At 46.9% G+C, this 15,896-nt stretch overlaps 1 protein-coding gene across 2 annotated transcripts in view; it reads left to right on the top strand.

Moving 5' to 3' along the window:
- Positions 1-15,896, top strand: part of LOC118385168 (neuroligin-2-like) — a 97,310-nt gene that overhangs the window by 35,641 nt on the left and 45,773 nt on the right. Inside the window, exon 3 of one of the 2 annotated variants that reach the window (XM_052521066.1) lies at positions 4,974-5,027. The exons of the other annotated variant lie outside the window; for it this stretch is intronic. Within the exon in view, the coding sequence (XP_052377026.1) occupies positions 4,974-5,027 (54 nt within the window). The remainder of the gene's footprint in view (positions 1-4,973; positions 5,028-15,896) is intronic. 2 annotated transcript variants of the gene reach the window in all.

Genomic DNA, 15,896 nt, shown 5'->3' with positions numbered 1-15,896 from the left:
CTATGTGGGAGCCATCAGAAGACAGGCGAAGATATGTAGTTAGCACCCTATGAGGGAGCCAGGCGAAGAGATGTAGTTAGCACACTGTGAGAGTGATAAAGCTGCTGGCTCACCAACAGAGAGTACACTGTGTTTTTTAAATGAGTGAGTGTATCGCTAACACGTAGGGAGAAAGTAGTGTGTCGTTAGCACCCTATAACAGAAAGGGAGAGAGTGGTGTTAGCAAAGCTAGCATGCCAGGTGGCTGTGTGTGCGTGTGTGTGCGTGTGTGTGTGTGTGTGCGTGTGTGTGTGTGTGTGGGGACAGGATAGCGTGCTGAATCCTAAAAGTGATTGAGAGGGACTATAAAAGCCGTGTAGTGATTGTGCCGGCCATGTAGCGCTCCACTGACAGATCGAGACAATAAACAAATGAACAGGATCCCTATCGGCCAGGCTTAAAGAGAGCGGCGTGCCAGAAGGGTGGGGGGTCACTCTGATAATGCTTGTTATTGGCTGTCCCCTATGGAACGTTTAACCACTGTTAACATTAAAGCTTAATGTGGGCCACCTGTGTGACCTTGGCGTAGGGGAGCCCTGTCAGAAGCCCTCACATGGCTGTGTAAATACTGAAGCACCACTCCCTCCCAGGCTCCCTGTAGGGATACTCAGGAGGATGGAGGGACATTCTGACGAGGGCATTGATGTCTCTGGATGGGATGTTTTTGTGTGTATGAATTTGTGAATTGTGTGTGCTTATGTTTATGCGTGCGTGCGTGTGTGTGTGTGTATGTCCCTGGTCATCCTCCGAATGTAGTTGTGTATCCTGGCAGGACATACCCTGTGGACGTGATGAGGGCCCAGATACGCTGTAGCCTGAGGGCTGTAGCATTGAGCTAAGGGGCTGAGTGGGCAGATGCGCCATGATGGGTTGGCATTCTCCTGCCTGCCTTCTAACCACAAAGAATGATGGCTTGATTCTCCTCATTGATTTTCCTCTACAAAGCACTGATGTGAGGGAATAAATGGGAAATGTTCTCTAGGGTCTTTCAGCAGGCACCTCTCAACTAGATCCTGTGCAGTGAAACAGACTAGTTTGGGGCTGTCTCCGCAGGACAAGCTGTGTTTGTAATGCTCTCTTACGTTTGGCTTTCGGTTGTTTGGGAGTCTTTTGTAAATGAGAGAGAAGATAGTCTCTTGTTGTGTTGTTACAATAACAACAATTTAACAAACGATACGACACCAGGCCAAGTATCATGATATGAATTAATCTGAATCTGTGACCTGGCATCCATTTTCAAAACATTCTCCAAAAACCTGTCACTGAAATTCACACTTCTACTCAATACAACACATTTCATTTAACTTCACACTGTTAAGTGCATAATATAATACTAGATATTATGTCTGATTTGCTCATATTTGCAAAGGCCTACCTGTGATATGGCTGGAGGAATATACATGCATAATGATCTGCTTGTTGTTGTGTCAGTAAGGGGAAAACACTGCATAATGATCTGCTTGTCATTGTGTCAGTAAGGGGAAAACACTGCATAATGATCTGCTTGTTATTGTGTCAATAAGGGGAAAACACTGCATAATGATCTGCTTGTTGTTGTGTCAGTAGGGGAAAACACTGCATAATGATCTGCTTGTTATTGTGTCAGTAGGGGAAAACACTGCATAATGATCTGCTTGTTGTTGTGTCAGTAGGGGAAAACACTGCATAATGATCTGCTTGTTGTTGTGTCAGTAAGGGGAAAACACTGCATAATGATCTGCTTGTTATTGTGTCAGTAAGGGGAAAACACTGCATAATGATCTGCTTGTTGTTGTGTCAGTAAGGGGAAAACACTGCATAATGATCTGCCTGTCATTGTGTCAGTAAGGGGAAAACACTGCATAATGATCTGCTTGTTGTTGTGTCAGTAGGGGAAAACACTGCATAATGATCTGCTTGTTGTTGTGTCAGTAGGGGAAAACACTGCATAATGATCTGCTTGTTGTTGTGTCAGTAAGGGGAAAACACTGCATAATGATCTGCTTGTTATTGTGTCAGTAAGGGGAAAACACTGCATAATGATCTGCTTGTTATTGTGTCAGTAAGGGGAAAACACTGCATAATGATCTGCTTGTTGTTGTGTCAGTAAGGGGAAAACACTGCATAATGATCTGCTTGTTGTTGTGTCAGTAAGGGGAAAACACTGCATAATGATCTGCTTGTTGTTGTGTCAGTAAGGGGAAAACACTGCATAATGATCTGCTTGTTATTGTGTCAGTAAGGGGAAAACACTGCATAATGATCTGCTTGTTATTGTGTCAGTAAGGGGAAACACTGCATAATGATCTGCTTGTTATTGTGTCAGTAAGGGGAAAACACTGCATAATGATCTGCTTGTTGTTGTGTCAGTAAGGGGAAAACACTGCATAATGATCTGCTTGTTGTTGTGTCAGTAAGGGGAAAACACTGCATAATGATCTGCTTGTTGTTGTGTCAGTAAGGGGAAAACACTGCATAATGATCTGCTTGTTATTGTGTCAGTAAGGGGAAAACACTGCATAATGATCTGCTTGTTATTGTGTCAGTAAGGGGAAACACTGCATAATGATCTGCTTGTTATTGTGTCAGTAAGGGGAAAACACTGCATAATGATCTGCTTGTTGTTGTGTCAGTAAGGGGAAAACACTGCATAATGATCTGCTTGTTGTTGTGTCAGTGAGGGGAAACACTGCATAATGATCTGCTTGTTATTGTGTCAGTAAGGGGAAACACTGCATAACGATCTGCTTGTTATTGTGTCAGTAAGGGGAAACACTGCATAATGATCTGCTTGTTATTGTGTCAGTAAGGGGAAAACACTGCATAATGATCTGCTTGTCATTGTGTCAGTAAGGGGAAAACACTGCATAATGATCTGCTTGTCATTGTGTCAGTAAGGGGAAAACACTGCATAATGATCTGCTTGTTGTTGTGTCAGTAGGGGAAAACACTGCATAATGATCTGCTTGTTGTTGTGTCAGTAAGGGGAAAACACTGCATAATGATCTGCTTGTTGTTGTGTCAGTAAGGGGGAAACACTGCATAATGATCTGCTTGTTGTTGTGTCAGTAAGGGGAAAACACTGCATAATGATCTGCTTGTTATTGTGTCAGTAAGGGGAAACACTGCATAATGATCTGCTTGTCGTTGTGTCAGTAAGGGGAAAACACTGCATAATGATCTGCTTGTCGTTGTGTCAGTAAGGGGAAAACACTGTCTGAAACATTCTACTCTTCAGTTAACACACACACACACACCACTCTCTCTCTCTCCTACAAACACAAAAACTTTCCCAACGTTAAAGCGTTATGCACCAAACAGAATAGCATCAGAAAGAAATCATTTTTTATATATACTGAACAAAAATATAAATGCAACACGCAACCATTTTTTCTATTTTTCTGAGTTACAATTCATAGAAGGAAATCATTCAATTTAAATCAATTCATTAGGCTCTAATCTATGAATTTCACGTGACTGGGAATACAGACATGCATCTGTTGGTTACAGATACCTTTAAAAATGTACAAGTGGATCAGACAACCAGTCAGTATCCGGTGTGACCACCATCATGCAGCACGACTCATCTCATTGAGTTGATCAGGCTGTTGATTGTGGCCTGTGGAATGTTGTCCCACTCCTCTTCAATGGCTGTGCGAAGTTGTTGGATATTGGCGGGAACTGGAGCACGCTGTTGTACACGTCAATCCAGAGCATCCCAAACATGTTCAATGGGTGACATGTCTGGTGAGTATGCCAGGCCATGGAAGAACTGGGACATTTTCAGCTTCTAGGAATTGTGCAAAAATGGTTGAATACAATTCCAGCTAAATAAGCTTTTTGTGATTATGGAACATTTCTGGGATCTTTTATTTCAGCTCATGAAACATGGGACCAACACTTTACATGTTGCATTTATGTTTTTGTTCAGTATAGTTTAGGCGTCCATTAGGCCCACATGAATCCTACCTTTGAAGCACATCTCATGAGTAGCAGAACCTTTTCCTTTCTTCCTGTGCCAAATTAGCCTAAACCTACTGTCAGGTTACCAGGTTGTTAGCGAGGTAGGTATCATGACTGAACAACATTGTTTTTTTCAAACTAATAATTAGGTACGTGGGAGACATGGTTTGTGAAACTATTTAAAGTGCGCACAAATCCCAATCGAAAGACGAAAAGGTATCTCCGTTAATATGGGTCATATTTCTCTACTGTTTAGGCTGGAGACAAGCCGTTTTCTCTGTTGTAAAAGCTGCAAGCAGGCCTGTCGCCAAGCAGTGCTCCATTTTACCCCTCTGACACTCAAAAGGCTGCTTGACAGTGAACTTCAAACTCAGACTGGTCTGTGCTCTTGATTATAACAGGTGATGTATCATCATAGCTCGCTCTGCGTGCTGCTCCAATGTAACAAATGTACAACTAACAACAGACCCATCAGGGTCTGCATCCCCGTCTCCATCATGGCTAAATGATATATTTCTGAACTGACTGAGGAATAGATGCTCATGAAGAGCAGAAGGAGAGTAGTGGGTGAATAAGGGCTGGTAGTTATGGTTATAGCTGGTAGGGGGTTATGCTGGCTGATTACAGCTGCTACACGTGATGTGAGCATGAAAGTGAAGTGGATATGACTGGACCTGTGCATACCAGAGACTAGTGGCAGTCGCTTATGTTCAACTGAATTTAAACATTTTGTAGAAGGTTTTTTAGATCACTAGGGCTGAAAAAGTCAGTATCATATGAAACAGTACTACGGTATTAAAAACAATGTATCAGAAGTATCGTGATGTTTTGGTATGGTGATGTTACCGTGGTAACCGGTATACCGTGCAACGCTAGTCTCTTGCTGGTTTGCCATTTTTGCTCCTCCCTTGGTTTCTTTTTTGTTTTCAGCAAAGTGACATCTTTTTCAATTTTCTCTTTTCTCTTTTTCCTCCCTTTTTTCTGAACCTTAGGTCCTCTCACAAAAAAACACGATGAGTCTACAATGAACAAACCAAGGGATGAAGGTATTTTTGCAGCATGTTTAACCCTTTTGTGGTATTTTTCAAACTTTTGGAGGGGATAGAATAACCAACTGACATTATATGTTGGTGTCTGTAAGTGTAATCACTATTACTATTATCTCCCACTATCATTATCTCCATATCTCCTATTATCTCATTCATTGTAATCGTCTCACAAAAATGTAACAAGTATAATAATATACACATAATATATTATATTTGATACCATAGCTAAAAGCTAGCTAGAATAGATAACTCAACGTTAATGTTGTGAAGTAGACTGATATGGACAGACATACTCCCCTCTCATCTATCATCTCTCTCATCTAGCTTTTTTCTTCGCTATCTCTCTCTCTTGCTCTGTTTCTCTCTCTGTCTTTCTCAGTCTCTGTCTTTCTCTCGCTGTTTCTCCCTCTGTCTTTCTGTCTTTCTCTGTCTTTCTCTGTCTTTTTCTCTGTCTTTCTCTCTCACACACAACCACACATACACACACACACACTGTCTTTCTCTCGTTGTTTCTCTCTCTGTCTTTCTCTATCTTTCTCTCTGTCTTTTTCTCTCACACACAACCACACACACACACACACACACACACACACACACACACACACACACACACACACACACACACACACACACACACACACACACACACACACACACACACACACACACACACACACACACACACACCCACACCCACACATACACACAAACCTCAATTGTTCCACACACCCCTGCCACAGCCATTTTCTCCTTTTTTGGTATATAGTCAAATTTTATTTGCATATCACTTTTTACAAGTCATGCTGTTTTGACTGTCCTCTGTCTTGCACCATCCAAAAGGTGAATACTTTATATTTTGTTTAATAGATGTTCTTTAACTGCATTGTGTAGATTGGGTCTTTTGATTGATCCACTTGACCATTTCTTTATTTGACTATTTGTTGGGGAAGAGGTGGGTTTTTACATTAAAGGCATTACAGTTTGTTTGTAGGGGGGTGCTGGCATTTGGATACGATTCCAAGCGGTGAAGGTTACTGTCCCACAAACATTACACATCTAGGAAACCATGTAACTAGTTGTTAAAACTAGCCAGGGGAATGATGCCTTGTCTTTATATAATCAAGAGGTCTGAAAGATCAGACGTTTTACTATTGTGTTTGTGTGCGTGTGTGTGCATATGTTTGTGTTTGCATCCACTCGGGCTGTGTGTATGTGTTTGTGCTTGATTGTATGTGTTAAGGTGTGTTTGCTGTTTCCGTGTTCATTTCTCCCATTCTGCCGTCTCTAATTGCTATGGTTTAAAAAGAGACAGATCTAGCTAATCCAATTGTGCGGTTTCTTAACGGTGAAAAGAGAGGGAAGGATGCGTACAGGAATCTGGAGGAGAGGAGCAGAATGACAGAAGAGAGATGAAAGAGAAAGGGAAAGGGGAGCGCTGAGAGCACAGGGGAGGGCGAGGAAGGGGAGAAAATGGAAAAAATAGTGGTGATGAAGACAAGTGCATGATGAAATGACATTTATATAGCTTTGAAAGTGGGAGAGAGAGGGAGGAAGAGAGGGTGGATGAGTGGGAGACTAGGATGGAAAATAGTGAGAAAGAGAGAGGTAAAGAAGAGAGGAAGTGAGAGAGAATGCAGTCCAATATCAAGAGACTAGTAAGGCTGAGATGAAGGGAGAGAAATGCAGCAAGGGTGGAGGGGGGAGAGAGCAGAAAGGGTGGAGGGGGGGAGAGAGCAGCAAGGGTGGAGGGGGGAGAGAGCAGCAAGGGTGGAGGGGGGGAGAGAGCAGCAAGGGTGGAGGGGGGAGAGAGCAGCAAGGGTGGAGGGGGAGAGAGCAGCAAGGGTGGAGGGGGAGAGAGCAGCAAGGGTGGAGGGGGAGAGAGCAGCAAGGGTGGAGGGGGAGAGAGCAGCAAGGGTGGAGGGGGAGAGAGCAGCAAGGGTAGCAGGGGGGAGAGAGCAGCAAGGGTGGAGGGGGGAGTGCAGTAACGATGGGGAGGGAGTAAGGGTGGAGGGGGAGAGCAGCATGGGTGGGGGAGGAAAGAGCAGCAAGGGTGGAGGGGAGAAAGCAACAGCAGCAAGGGTGGAGGGGGAGCGTAGTAACGATGGGGGGGGTAAGGGTGGAGGGGGAGAGAGCAGCAAGGGTGGAGGGAGGAGAGAGCAGCAAGGGTGGAGGGGGAGAGAGCAGCAAGGGTGGAGGGGGAGAGCAGCAAGGGTGGAGGGGGGCAGAGAGCAGCAAGGATGGAGGGGGAGAGAGCAGCAAGGGTGGAGGGGGAGAGCGCAGCAAGGGTGGAGGGGGAGAGGGCAGCATGGGTGGAGGGGGAGAGCGCAGCAAGGGTGGAGGGGGAGAGAGCAGCAAGGGTAGCAGGGGGAGAGAGCAGCAAGGGTGGAGGGGGAGAGAGCAGCAAGGGTGGAGGGGGGAGTGCAGTAACGATGGGGAGGGAGTAAGGGTGGAGGGGGAGGAAAGAGCAGCAAGGGTGGAGGGGGAGAAAGCAACAGCAGCAAGGGTGGGGGGGGTGTAGTAACGATGGGGGAGGGGGGTAAGGGTGGAGGGGGAGAGAGCAGGAAGGGTGGAGGGGGAGAGAGCAGCAAGGGTGGAGGGAGGAGAGAGCAGCAAGGGTGGAGGGGTGGAGAGAGCAGCAAGGGTGGAGGGGGAGAGCAGCAAGGGTGGAGGGGGAGAGAGCAGCAAGGGTGGAGGGGGAGAGAGCAGCAAGGGTGGAGGGGGGCAGCAAGGGTGGAGGGGGAGAGAGCAGCAGGGTGGAGGGGGAGAGAGCAGCAAGGGTGGAGTGGGGGAGAGAGCAGCAAGGGTGGAGGGGGAGAGAGCAGCAAGGGTGGAGGGGGAGAGAGCAGCAAGGGTGGAGGGGGAGAGAGCAGCAAGGGTGGAGGGGGAGAGAGCAGCAAGGGTGCAGGGGAGAGAGCAGCAAGGGTGGAGGGAGGAGAGAGCAGCAAGGGTGGAGGGAGGAGAGAGCAACAAGGGTGGAGGGGGGCAGAGAGCAGCAAGGATGGAGGGGGGAGAGAGCAGCAGCAGAAGAAAGGCAGAGAGAAGGGGAGAGGGAGAGTGGCAGGTTATGAAGAGAGAGAGAGAGAGAGAGAGGAGAGGAGAGGAGAGGAGAGGAGAGGAGAGGAGAGGAGAGGAGTTTCAGGGGCTGTTTTGAAGCAGGCAGGACAGTGAGGGCCCTTTTGGCCCTGTAGGCCTGGGATGTAGGCTGATGGTGGCTGAGTGAGACAGTTCTCTCTGCTCCCCTCCCACATGCAGACATGAACTGTTATCATGCACTCTTATTATGCACTCTTATCATGCACAAACACATGCCTTCTTATCATGCACTCTTATCATGTACTAGCATATGCACTCTTATCATGTACTCTTATCATGCACTAACATATGCACTCGTATCATGTACTAACACGTGTGAAGTCACACATACAGTACACAGACACTAAATCACTCTACATCACTTTCTTTCACATACACATCCTACACCAACACACACTCCATCACATACAAACAGGGGCATCAGCACCCACACAACACAGGGAAGGGGAAGGCATGACAAACCTAACCTAACGCACTGTAGCGGGCCTAAAATGAACGCCCCAAACTAGATCCCCTATGTACTGGTCTTGACGAGAAGAAGAAAAAACTGAGGGGGAGGTTCTCTTCTGCACTGTTCAACCAATCTATTAAATGTGGAGGAGGATGGACTAGTCTGACTGGGTCAGTCCAGACCCCTGCTACAGGGTTAGCTCTTGTGCTCATGCTTAGAAAGACCTCCAATGAATGAGTTCCACGTACTGTACAGAGTGATGAACAGCTGCATGCAATGTCTATGATCTACAGAATATCCACAGTATGTATGGTGCAGTCAACCTATCAGATGGACCCATAACCCCCATATTAATATGATATACATATTACATGCATAGTACATACATATTACATGCATAGTACATACATATTATATACATATTACATGCATAGTACATACATATTATATACATATTACATGCATAGTACATACATATTATATACATATTACATGCATAGTACATACATATTATATACATATTACATGCATAGTACATACATATTACATGCATAGTACATACATATTATATACATATTACATGCATAGTACATACATATTATATACATATTACATGCATAGTACATATATATTATATACATATTACATGCATAGTACATACATATTATATACATATTACATGCATAGTACATACATATTATATACATATTACATGCTGTCCCTGTGACTGGGTGTGTAAGTAACGTTGGTTAGCTAACGTTATCTAACGTAGGTTAATGACATGTTTGGATGGAGTGTTAACCTCCTGGATGTCCCGATGTGAGTCAGTCACATCGTGAAATGTCTCTCTGAGGAGACACATACCCCTGGAGAGTCCTGCAGGTGGCTCTAACACACATCCCATCTCCTTCCTCTGTTAGTCAGCCTGAACACGTGCACCGACACACACACATACGGCACCGTGTACATGATCATGCCGTCATGCTAGGCTCGTGCGCTCACACGCGGACACGTAATAAACTCAAATCGCTGCGTTCACTTAGCTCCCATTCACACAGAGGTATTTGAATGCTTTATGTGGGTGAGCAGCGAGATAGATTGTCACAAAGGCCTACATCCTTTAGAGGTAACACGTGCTCACAAACACACAGAGCACTCCGACGTCCACAGCAACACTCTCAGAGACAAAGTACCTGGTGCTCTAGATGTCCTAGCTCTGCTGGAGAAGAGTGACACTCTCCAGTCCAGTGCTGAGCGTCCCTCTCTGTCAATGTCTCTGTCGCTGTCTGTCTCTGTGTGTGTGTTGTTTGTCATGTGCTTGTGGTGTGTGACTGCCTGGTGACAGAGAGGAGAGCTGATCCATTAGCCAGGCGTCACACCAAGGGCTCTGCTTGCCTGGTAATGCTGGGATAATTGAACTTGTTTACATCTCCTCTGGGAAATCACTAGAGACACACAATACACTGGAGAGAAAGGGAATGGAGTGTGTGTGAGTGTGTGTGTATGCATGTGTGTGTGCGTGCGCACTCCATTGCTGTATAATTGTGCGCATATGCGAAGTTGGTTGCATAAGAGAGATGGGGAAATCATTTGTGTGTGTGTGTCAGGGCTTTAATGTATTTAGTCTCTCGAGTGCACTGTAATATGTTCTATGAAGGATGACTGCATGTGTGTGTATTGACACAGTGGTGTGTGTGTGCACATGCAAGTGCGGGTGTGCGTGTGTGTGTGTGATGCACTCTGGTGCATGTGTAACCTGAGATTCAGGTTGTGATGCAAATACGTGAGTAGAATGTGTTACCACGGCAACAGGCTCAGAGTGAGTCAGTGCAATGGAATGGCTGGTGCGGTTCTATTAGAGAGAGAAGAGGCAGTTTCCATAGCGACTCAGCATCGGAGCTGCCTATGTGTGTGTGTGTGTGTGTGTCCGTGTGCTCACGTGTGTGAAGTTTCCTACATGCATCTCTGTGTCCGTGAAGAGACCTTGCCATGTACAACTTAGTAATGGTTTATTTGCTCTCATCCTGTCTCACCATTTTCTTGTGACATTACTCTTTCTACTCCTCTCTCTCTCTCTCTCTCTCTCTCTCTCTTTCGCACGCATTCTTTCTCTCTGCCTCTGTGCATATCTCTTTCTCTCTATCTCTCTCTCCCCTTTCTCTCTCTCTTTTCCCATCGTTCTCTACATTATTTATTTACTCATCTCTCTCCCTCTGTATATTTTCCCATCTCTCTCTCTATCTCCATCTCCCTGTCTCTTTTCTCATCTCCCACTCCAGAAGCTCATCAGGCTAAACAGATGCTGTGCTGTTATTTATGTTTCCTCTTAGTCTGGCTCTCATATGAATTATCCACAGGGCAGACGCTAGGCTAACTGGGCAGCACTGGCAGCTCCGCCCTACTAAAGACACACAGACCATACCACAGCACGTCACAGAGAGGGGGGACCCTGTGAAACCCAGACCGTACCAGCATACTACAGAGAGGACAGTAGGAGAGACAGTGGCAGACTGTACCATAACTCGCCAGAGGGGACAGTGAGATTTACAGACGGTGCCATAATTCCACAGAGAGAGGGGACCCAGGGAGACTTGTTGCACAGCACTACAAGAGGGGACAGAAACATACATAGACTGCCACAGCACTACCACCATGTTCTAACATCTAATATGGCTAAGCACTGGATAGGTTCCCACACTATAGCTTTCACTTATAATGTCCTCTCAGTTCTCAGTTCAGTTTGAAGGTCAGGAATGAGGAGAAGAAGCTTACCTTTCAGACTTTGGGGATATACACTGCATATACAAAACTATGTCGACACCCCTTCAAATTAGTGGATTTGGCTATTTCAGCCACACCCGTTGCTGACAGGTGTATAAAATCGAGCACATAGCCATGCGATCTCCATAGACAAACCTTGGCAGTAGAATGGCCTTACAGAAGGGCTCACTGACTTTCAACACAGCACCGTCATATGACGGCACCGTCATTCCAACAAGTCAGTTTGTTCAATTTCTGCCCTGCTAGAGGTGCCCTGGTCAACTGTAAATGCTGTTATTGTAAAAGTGGGAATGTATGTCCTCGGTTGCAACACTCAATACCAAGTTCCAAACTGCCTCTGGAAGCAACATCAGCACAAGAACTGTTCGTCGGTAGCTTCATGAAATGGGTTTCCATGGCCGAGCAGCCACACACAAGCCTCAGTGTAACGGCGTTCGTCTGTTGAAAGAAGAGAGTCGGACCGAAATGCAGCGTGTTGGTTACTCATGACTTTAATGAATGAAAAACGCGGTACAAGAAAATAACTGAAACTAAATACAAAAACAACAGAACGGAACGTGAAACTAATTACAGCCTATCTGGTGACTACAACACAGAGACTGGTACAAACACCTACGAAATACAAAGCGAAACTATGGCTCCCTAAATACGGTTCCCAATCAGAGACAACGACAAGCACCTGACTCTGATTGAGAATCGCCTCAGGCAGCCAAGCCTAACAACACCCCTAATCAGCCGCGATCCCAAATAATACAAACCCCAATACGAATACAACATATAAACCCATGTCACACCCTGGCCTACCCAACAAAACAACAAAACCACAAAATACAATGACCAAGGCGTGACAGAACCCCCCCCTAAGGTGCGGACTCCCGGACGCACCTCAAGAGCATAGGGAGGGTCCGGGTGGACGTCTGTCCATGGTGGCGGTTCTGGCTCGGAACGTGGACCCCACTCCATTAATGTCCTATTTCCTCCCCTTCGCGTCCTGGGATAATCCACCTTCTCCGCCGACCATGGCCTAATAGTCCTCACCCAGATCCCCACATAACTGAGGAGCAGCTCGTGACAGAGGGGCATCTCGGGACAGAGGGGCATCTCGGGACAGAGGGGCAGCTCGGGACAGAAGCAGCCCGGGACTGAGGGGAAGCCCAGTACTGAGAGGAAGCCCAGTACTGAGAGGAAGCCCAGTACTGAGAGGAAGCCCAGTACTGAGATGAAGCTCAGGCAGGTAGTAGGCTCCGATAAATCCTGGCTGGCTGGCGGAACTGGAAGATTCAGGTTGACAAGCAGATCTGGAAGAGACTGGTTGTCTGGCAGATCTGGAAGAGACTGGTTGTCTGGCAGATCTGGAAGAGACTGGTTGTCTGGCAGATCTGGAAGAGACTGGTTGTCTGGCAGATCTGGAAGAGACTGGTTGTCGGGCAGATCTGGAAGAGACTGGTTGTCGGGCAGATCTGGAAGAGACTGGTTGTCGGGCAGATCTGGAAGAGACTGGTTGTCGGGCAGATCTGGAAGAGACTGGTTGTCTGGCAGATCTGGAAGATTCAGGTTGTCTGGCCGATCTAGAAGATTCAGGTTGTCTGGCCGATCTAGAAGATCATGGCTGACTGGCACTTCTGGCGGATCTTGGCAGACTGGCACTTCTGGCGGATCCTGGCAGACTGGCGACGCTGGGCAGACTGGCGGCGCTGGGCAGACTGGCGGCGCTGGGCAGACTGGGAGCACTGGGCAGACTGGGAGCACTGGGCAGACTGGCGGCACTGGCGGCGCTGGACAGACGGGAGACTCCGGCAGCGCAGGAGAGGAGAAAGGCTCTGGCTGAGCTAAACAGGCGGGAGACTCCGGCAGCGCAGGAGAGGAGAAAAGCGCTGGCTGCGCTGAACAGGCGAGGCGCACTGGAGGCCTGGTGCGTGGTGCTGGAACTGGTGGTACTGGATCGAGGACACGCACAGGAAGCCTGGTGCGGGGAGCTGCTACCGGAGGACTGGTGTGTGGAGGTGGCACAGGATGGGCTAGACCGTGAAGGCGTACTGGAGATCTTGAGAGCAGTGTAGGCACAGGACGTGCAAGGCTAGGGATGTGCACAGGAGGCCTGGTGCGTGAGGCTGGCACCAACTTCACCAGCCGACTAACACGCACCTCAGGTTGAGTATAGAGCGCTAACTCAGGTGCTATGAAATCCCCGACACGATCCGTCGGACGAATATTATATCTATAGCACCAAGCTAGCAACTCCCTCATTACTCTCCACTCCACTTTCCCCATTAACTCCTTCACAGTCTCTGCTTCGCTCACCTCTAACACTGGCTCTGGTTCTGGTCTCCTCCTTGGCTCCTCACGGTGAACAAGGAGAGTTGGCTCAGGTCTATCTCCTGACTCAGCCATACTCTCCCTGAGCCCCCCCCCCCCAATACATTTTTTGGGGTGACTTTCGGTTTTCGCTCTGCGTCGCCGTGTTTTCCGTTTAGACTCCATTCGTCTATAGCCCTCTTCGCACTGCTGAAGCGAATCCCAGGCGGGCTCCTGCACTCTCTCTGGGTCGGCCGCCCACCTGTCGATTTCTTCCCACGTCGTATACTCCATGCCTCTACCTTCCATAACGTCCTCCTTTAGCTCCTGCCAGTTTACACACTGCTCGGTCTGTGAACGGTGGGTGTTTCTGTAACGGCGTTCGTCTGTTGAAAGAAGAGAGTCGGACCGAAATGCAGCGTGTTGGTTAATCATGACTTTAATGAATGAAAAACGCGGTACAAGAAAATAACTGAAACTAAATACAAAAACAACAGAACGGAACGTGAAACTAATTACAGCCTATCTGGTGACTACAACACAGAGACAGGTACAAACACCCACGAAATACAAAGTGAAACTATGGCTCCCTAAATACGGTTCCCAATCAGAGACAACGACAAGCACCTGCCTCTGATTGAGAATCGCCTCAGGCAGCCAAGCCTAACAACACCCCTAATCAGCCGCGATCCCAAATAATACAAACCCCAATACGAATACAACATATAAACCCATGTCACACCCTGGCCTACCCAAACATATAACAAAACCACAAAATACAATGACCAAGGCGTGACACTCAGGTCACCATGCACAATGCCAAGCGTTGGCTGGAGTGGTGTAAAACTTGCCACCATTGCACTCTGGAGCAGTGGAAATGTGTTCTCTGTAGGTAGCCAAGTGGTTAGAGTGTTGGGCTAGTAACCAGCAGGTAGCCAAGTGGTTAGAGTGTTGGGCTAGTAACCAGCAGGTAGCCAAGTGGTTAGAGTGTTGGGCTAGTAACCAGCAGGTAGCCAAGTGGTTAGAGTGTTGGGCTAGTAACCAGCAGGTAGCCAAGTGGTTAGAGTGTTGGGCTAGTAACCAGCAGGTAGCCAAGTGTTTAGAGTGTTGGGCTAGTAACCAGCAGGTAGCCAAGTGGTTAGAGTGTTGGACTAGTAACCAGCAGGTAGCCAAGTGGTTAGAGTGTTGGACTAGTAACCAGCAGGTAGCCAAGTGGTTAGAGTGTTGGGCTAGTAACCAGCAGGTAGCCAAGTGGTTAGAGTGTTGGGCTAGTAACCAGCAGGTAGCCAAGTGGTTAGAGTGTTGGACTAGTAACCAGCAGGTAGCCAAGTGGTTAGAGTGTTGGACTAATAACCAGCAGGTAGCCAAGTGGTTAGAGTGTTGGGCTAGTAACCAGCAGGTATCCAAGTGGTTAGAGTGTTGGACTAGTAACCAGCTGGTAGCCAAGTGGTTAGAGTGTTGGACTAGTAACCAGCTGGTAGCCAAGTGGTTAGAGTGTTGGACTAGTAACCAGCAGGTACCCAAGTGGTTAGAGTGTTGGACTAGTAACCAGCAGGTAGCCAAGTGGTTAGAGTGTTGGACAAGTAACCAGCAGGTACCCAGGGGTTAGAGTGTTGGGCTAGTAACCAGCAGGTAGCCAAGTGGTTAGAGTGTTGGACTAGTAACCAGCTGGTAGCCAAGTGGTTAGAGTGTTGGAATTGGAACCAGCAGGTATCCAAGTGGTTAGAGTGTTGGACTAGTAACCAGCAGGTAGCCAAGTGGTTAGAGTGTTGGACTAGTAACCAGCAGGTAGCCAAGTGTTTAGAGTGTTGGACTAATAACCAAAAGGTTGCAAAATCAAATCTCTGAGCTGACAAGGTAAACATCTGTCGTTCTGAACAAGGCTGTTAACCCACTGTTTCTAGGCCATCATTGAACATAAGAATGTGTTCTTAACTGACTTCAATGCCTTTGTCTCTCTTCTTCAGCCAGTTAGAGGGGGTTTTGAGGTACACACACCATTCGGTCCAAATGATCTCTTCCATGCATTAAGATACCGTCTGATGTCACTTTTCATGATAACCTCGAAAGACCAGATCAGAACAACAGTTTAGTTCAGTTCATTAACTACATGATAAATGATTACTTTTACCAATTATTCTTAATACACATATCTAAACATATTTCACAGAGAATATCAAAACATTCTATTGAAACTATTCTTTCAAATTGGTTTTATACTCCCCATCTCACTGTCAACTCCATTG

This window comes from Oncorhynchus keta, chromosome 6 (assembly GCF_023373465.1).
Source record: "Oncorhynchus keta strain PuntledgeMale-10-30-2019 chromosome 6, Oket_V2, whole genome shotgun sequence".
In the NCBI taxonomy this organism is placed as follows: Eukaryota; Metazoa; Chordata; class Actinopteri; order Salmoniformes; family Salmonidae; genus Oncorhynchus; species Oncorhynchus keta.
The sequence above is the reverse complement of the archived record's forward strand: the minus strand, read 5'-3'. Positions and strand labels throughout refer to the sequence as shown.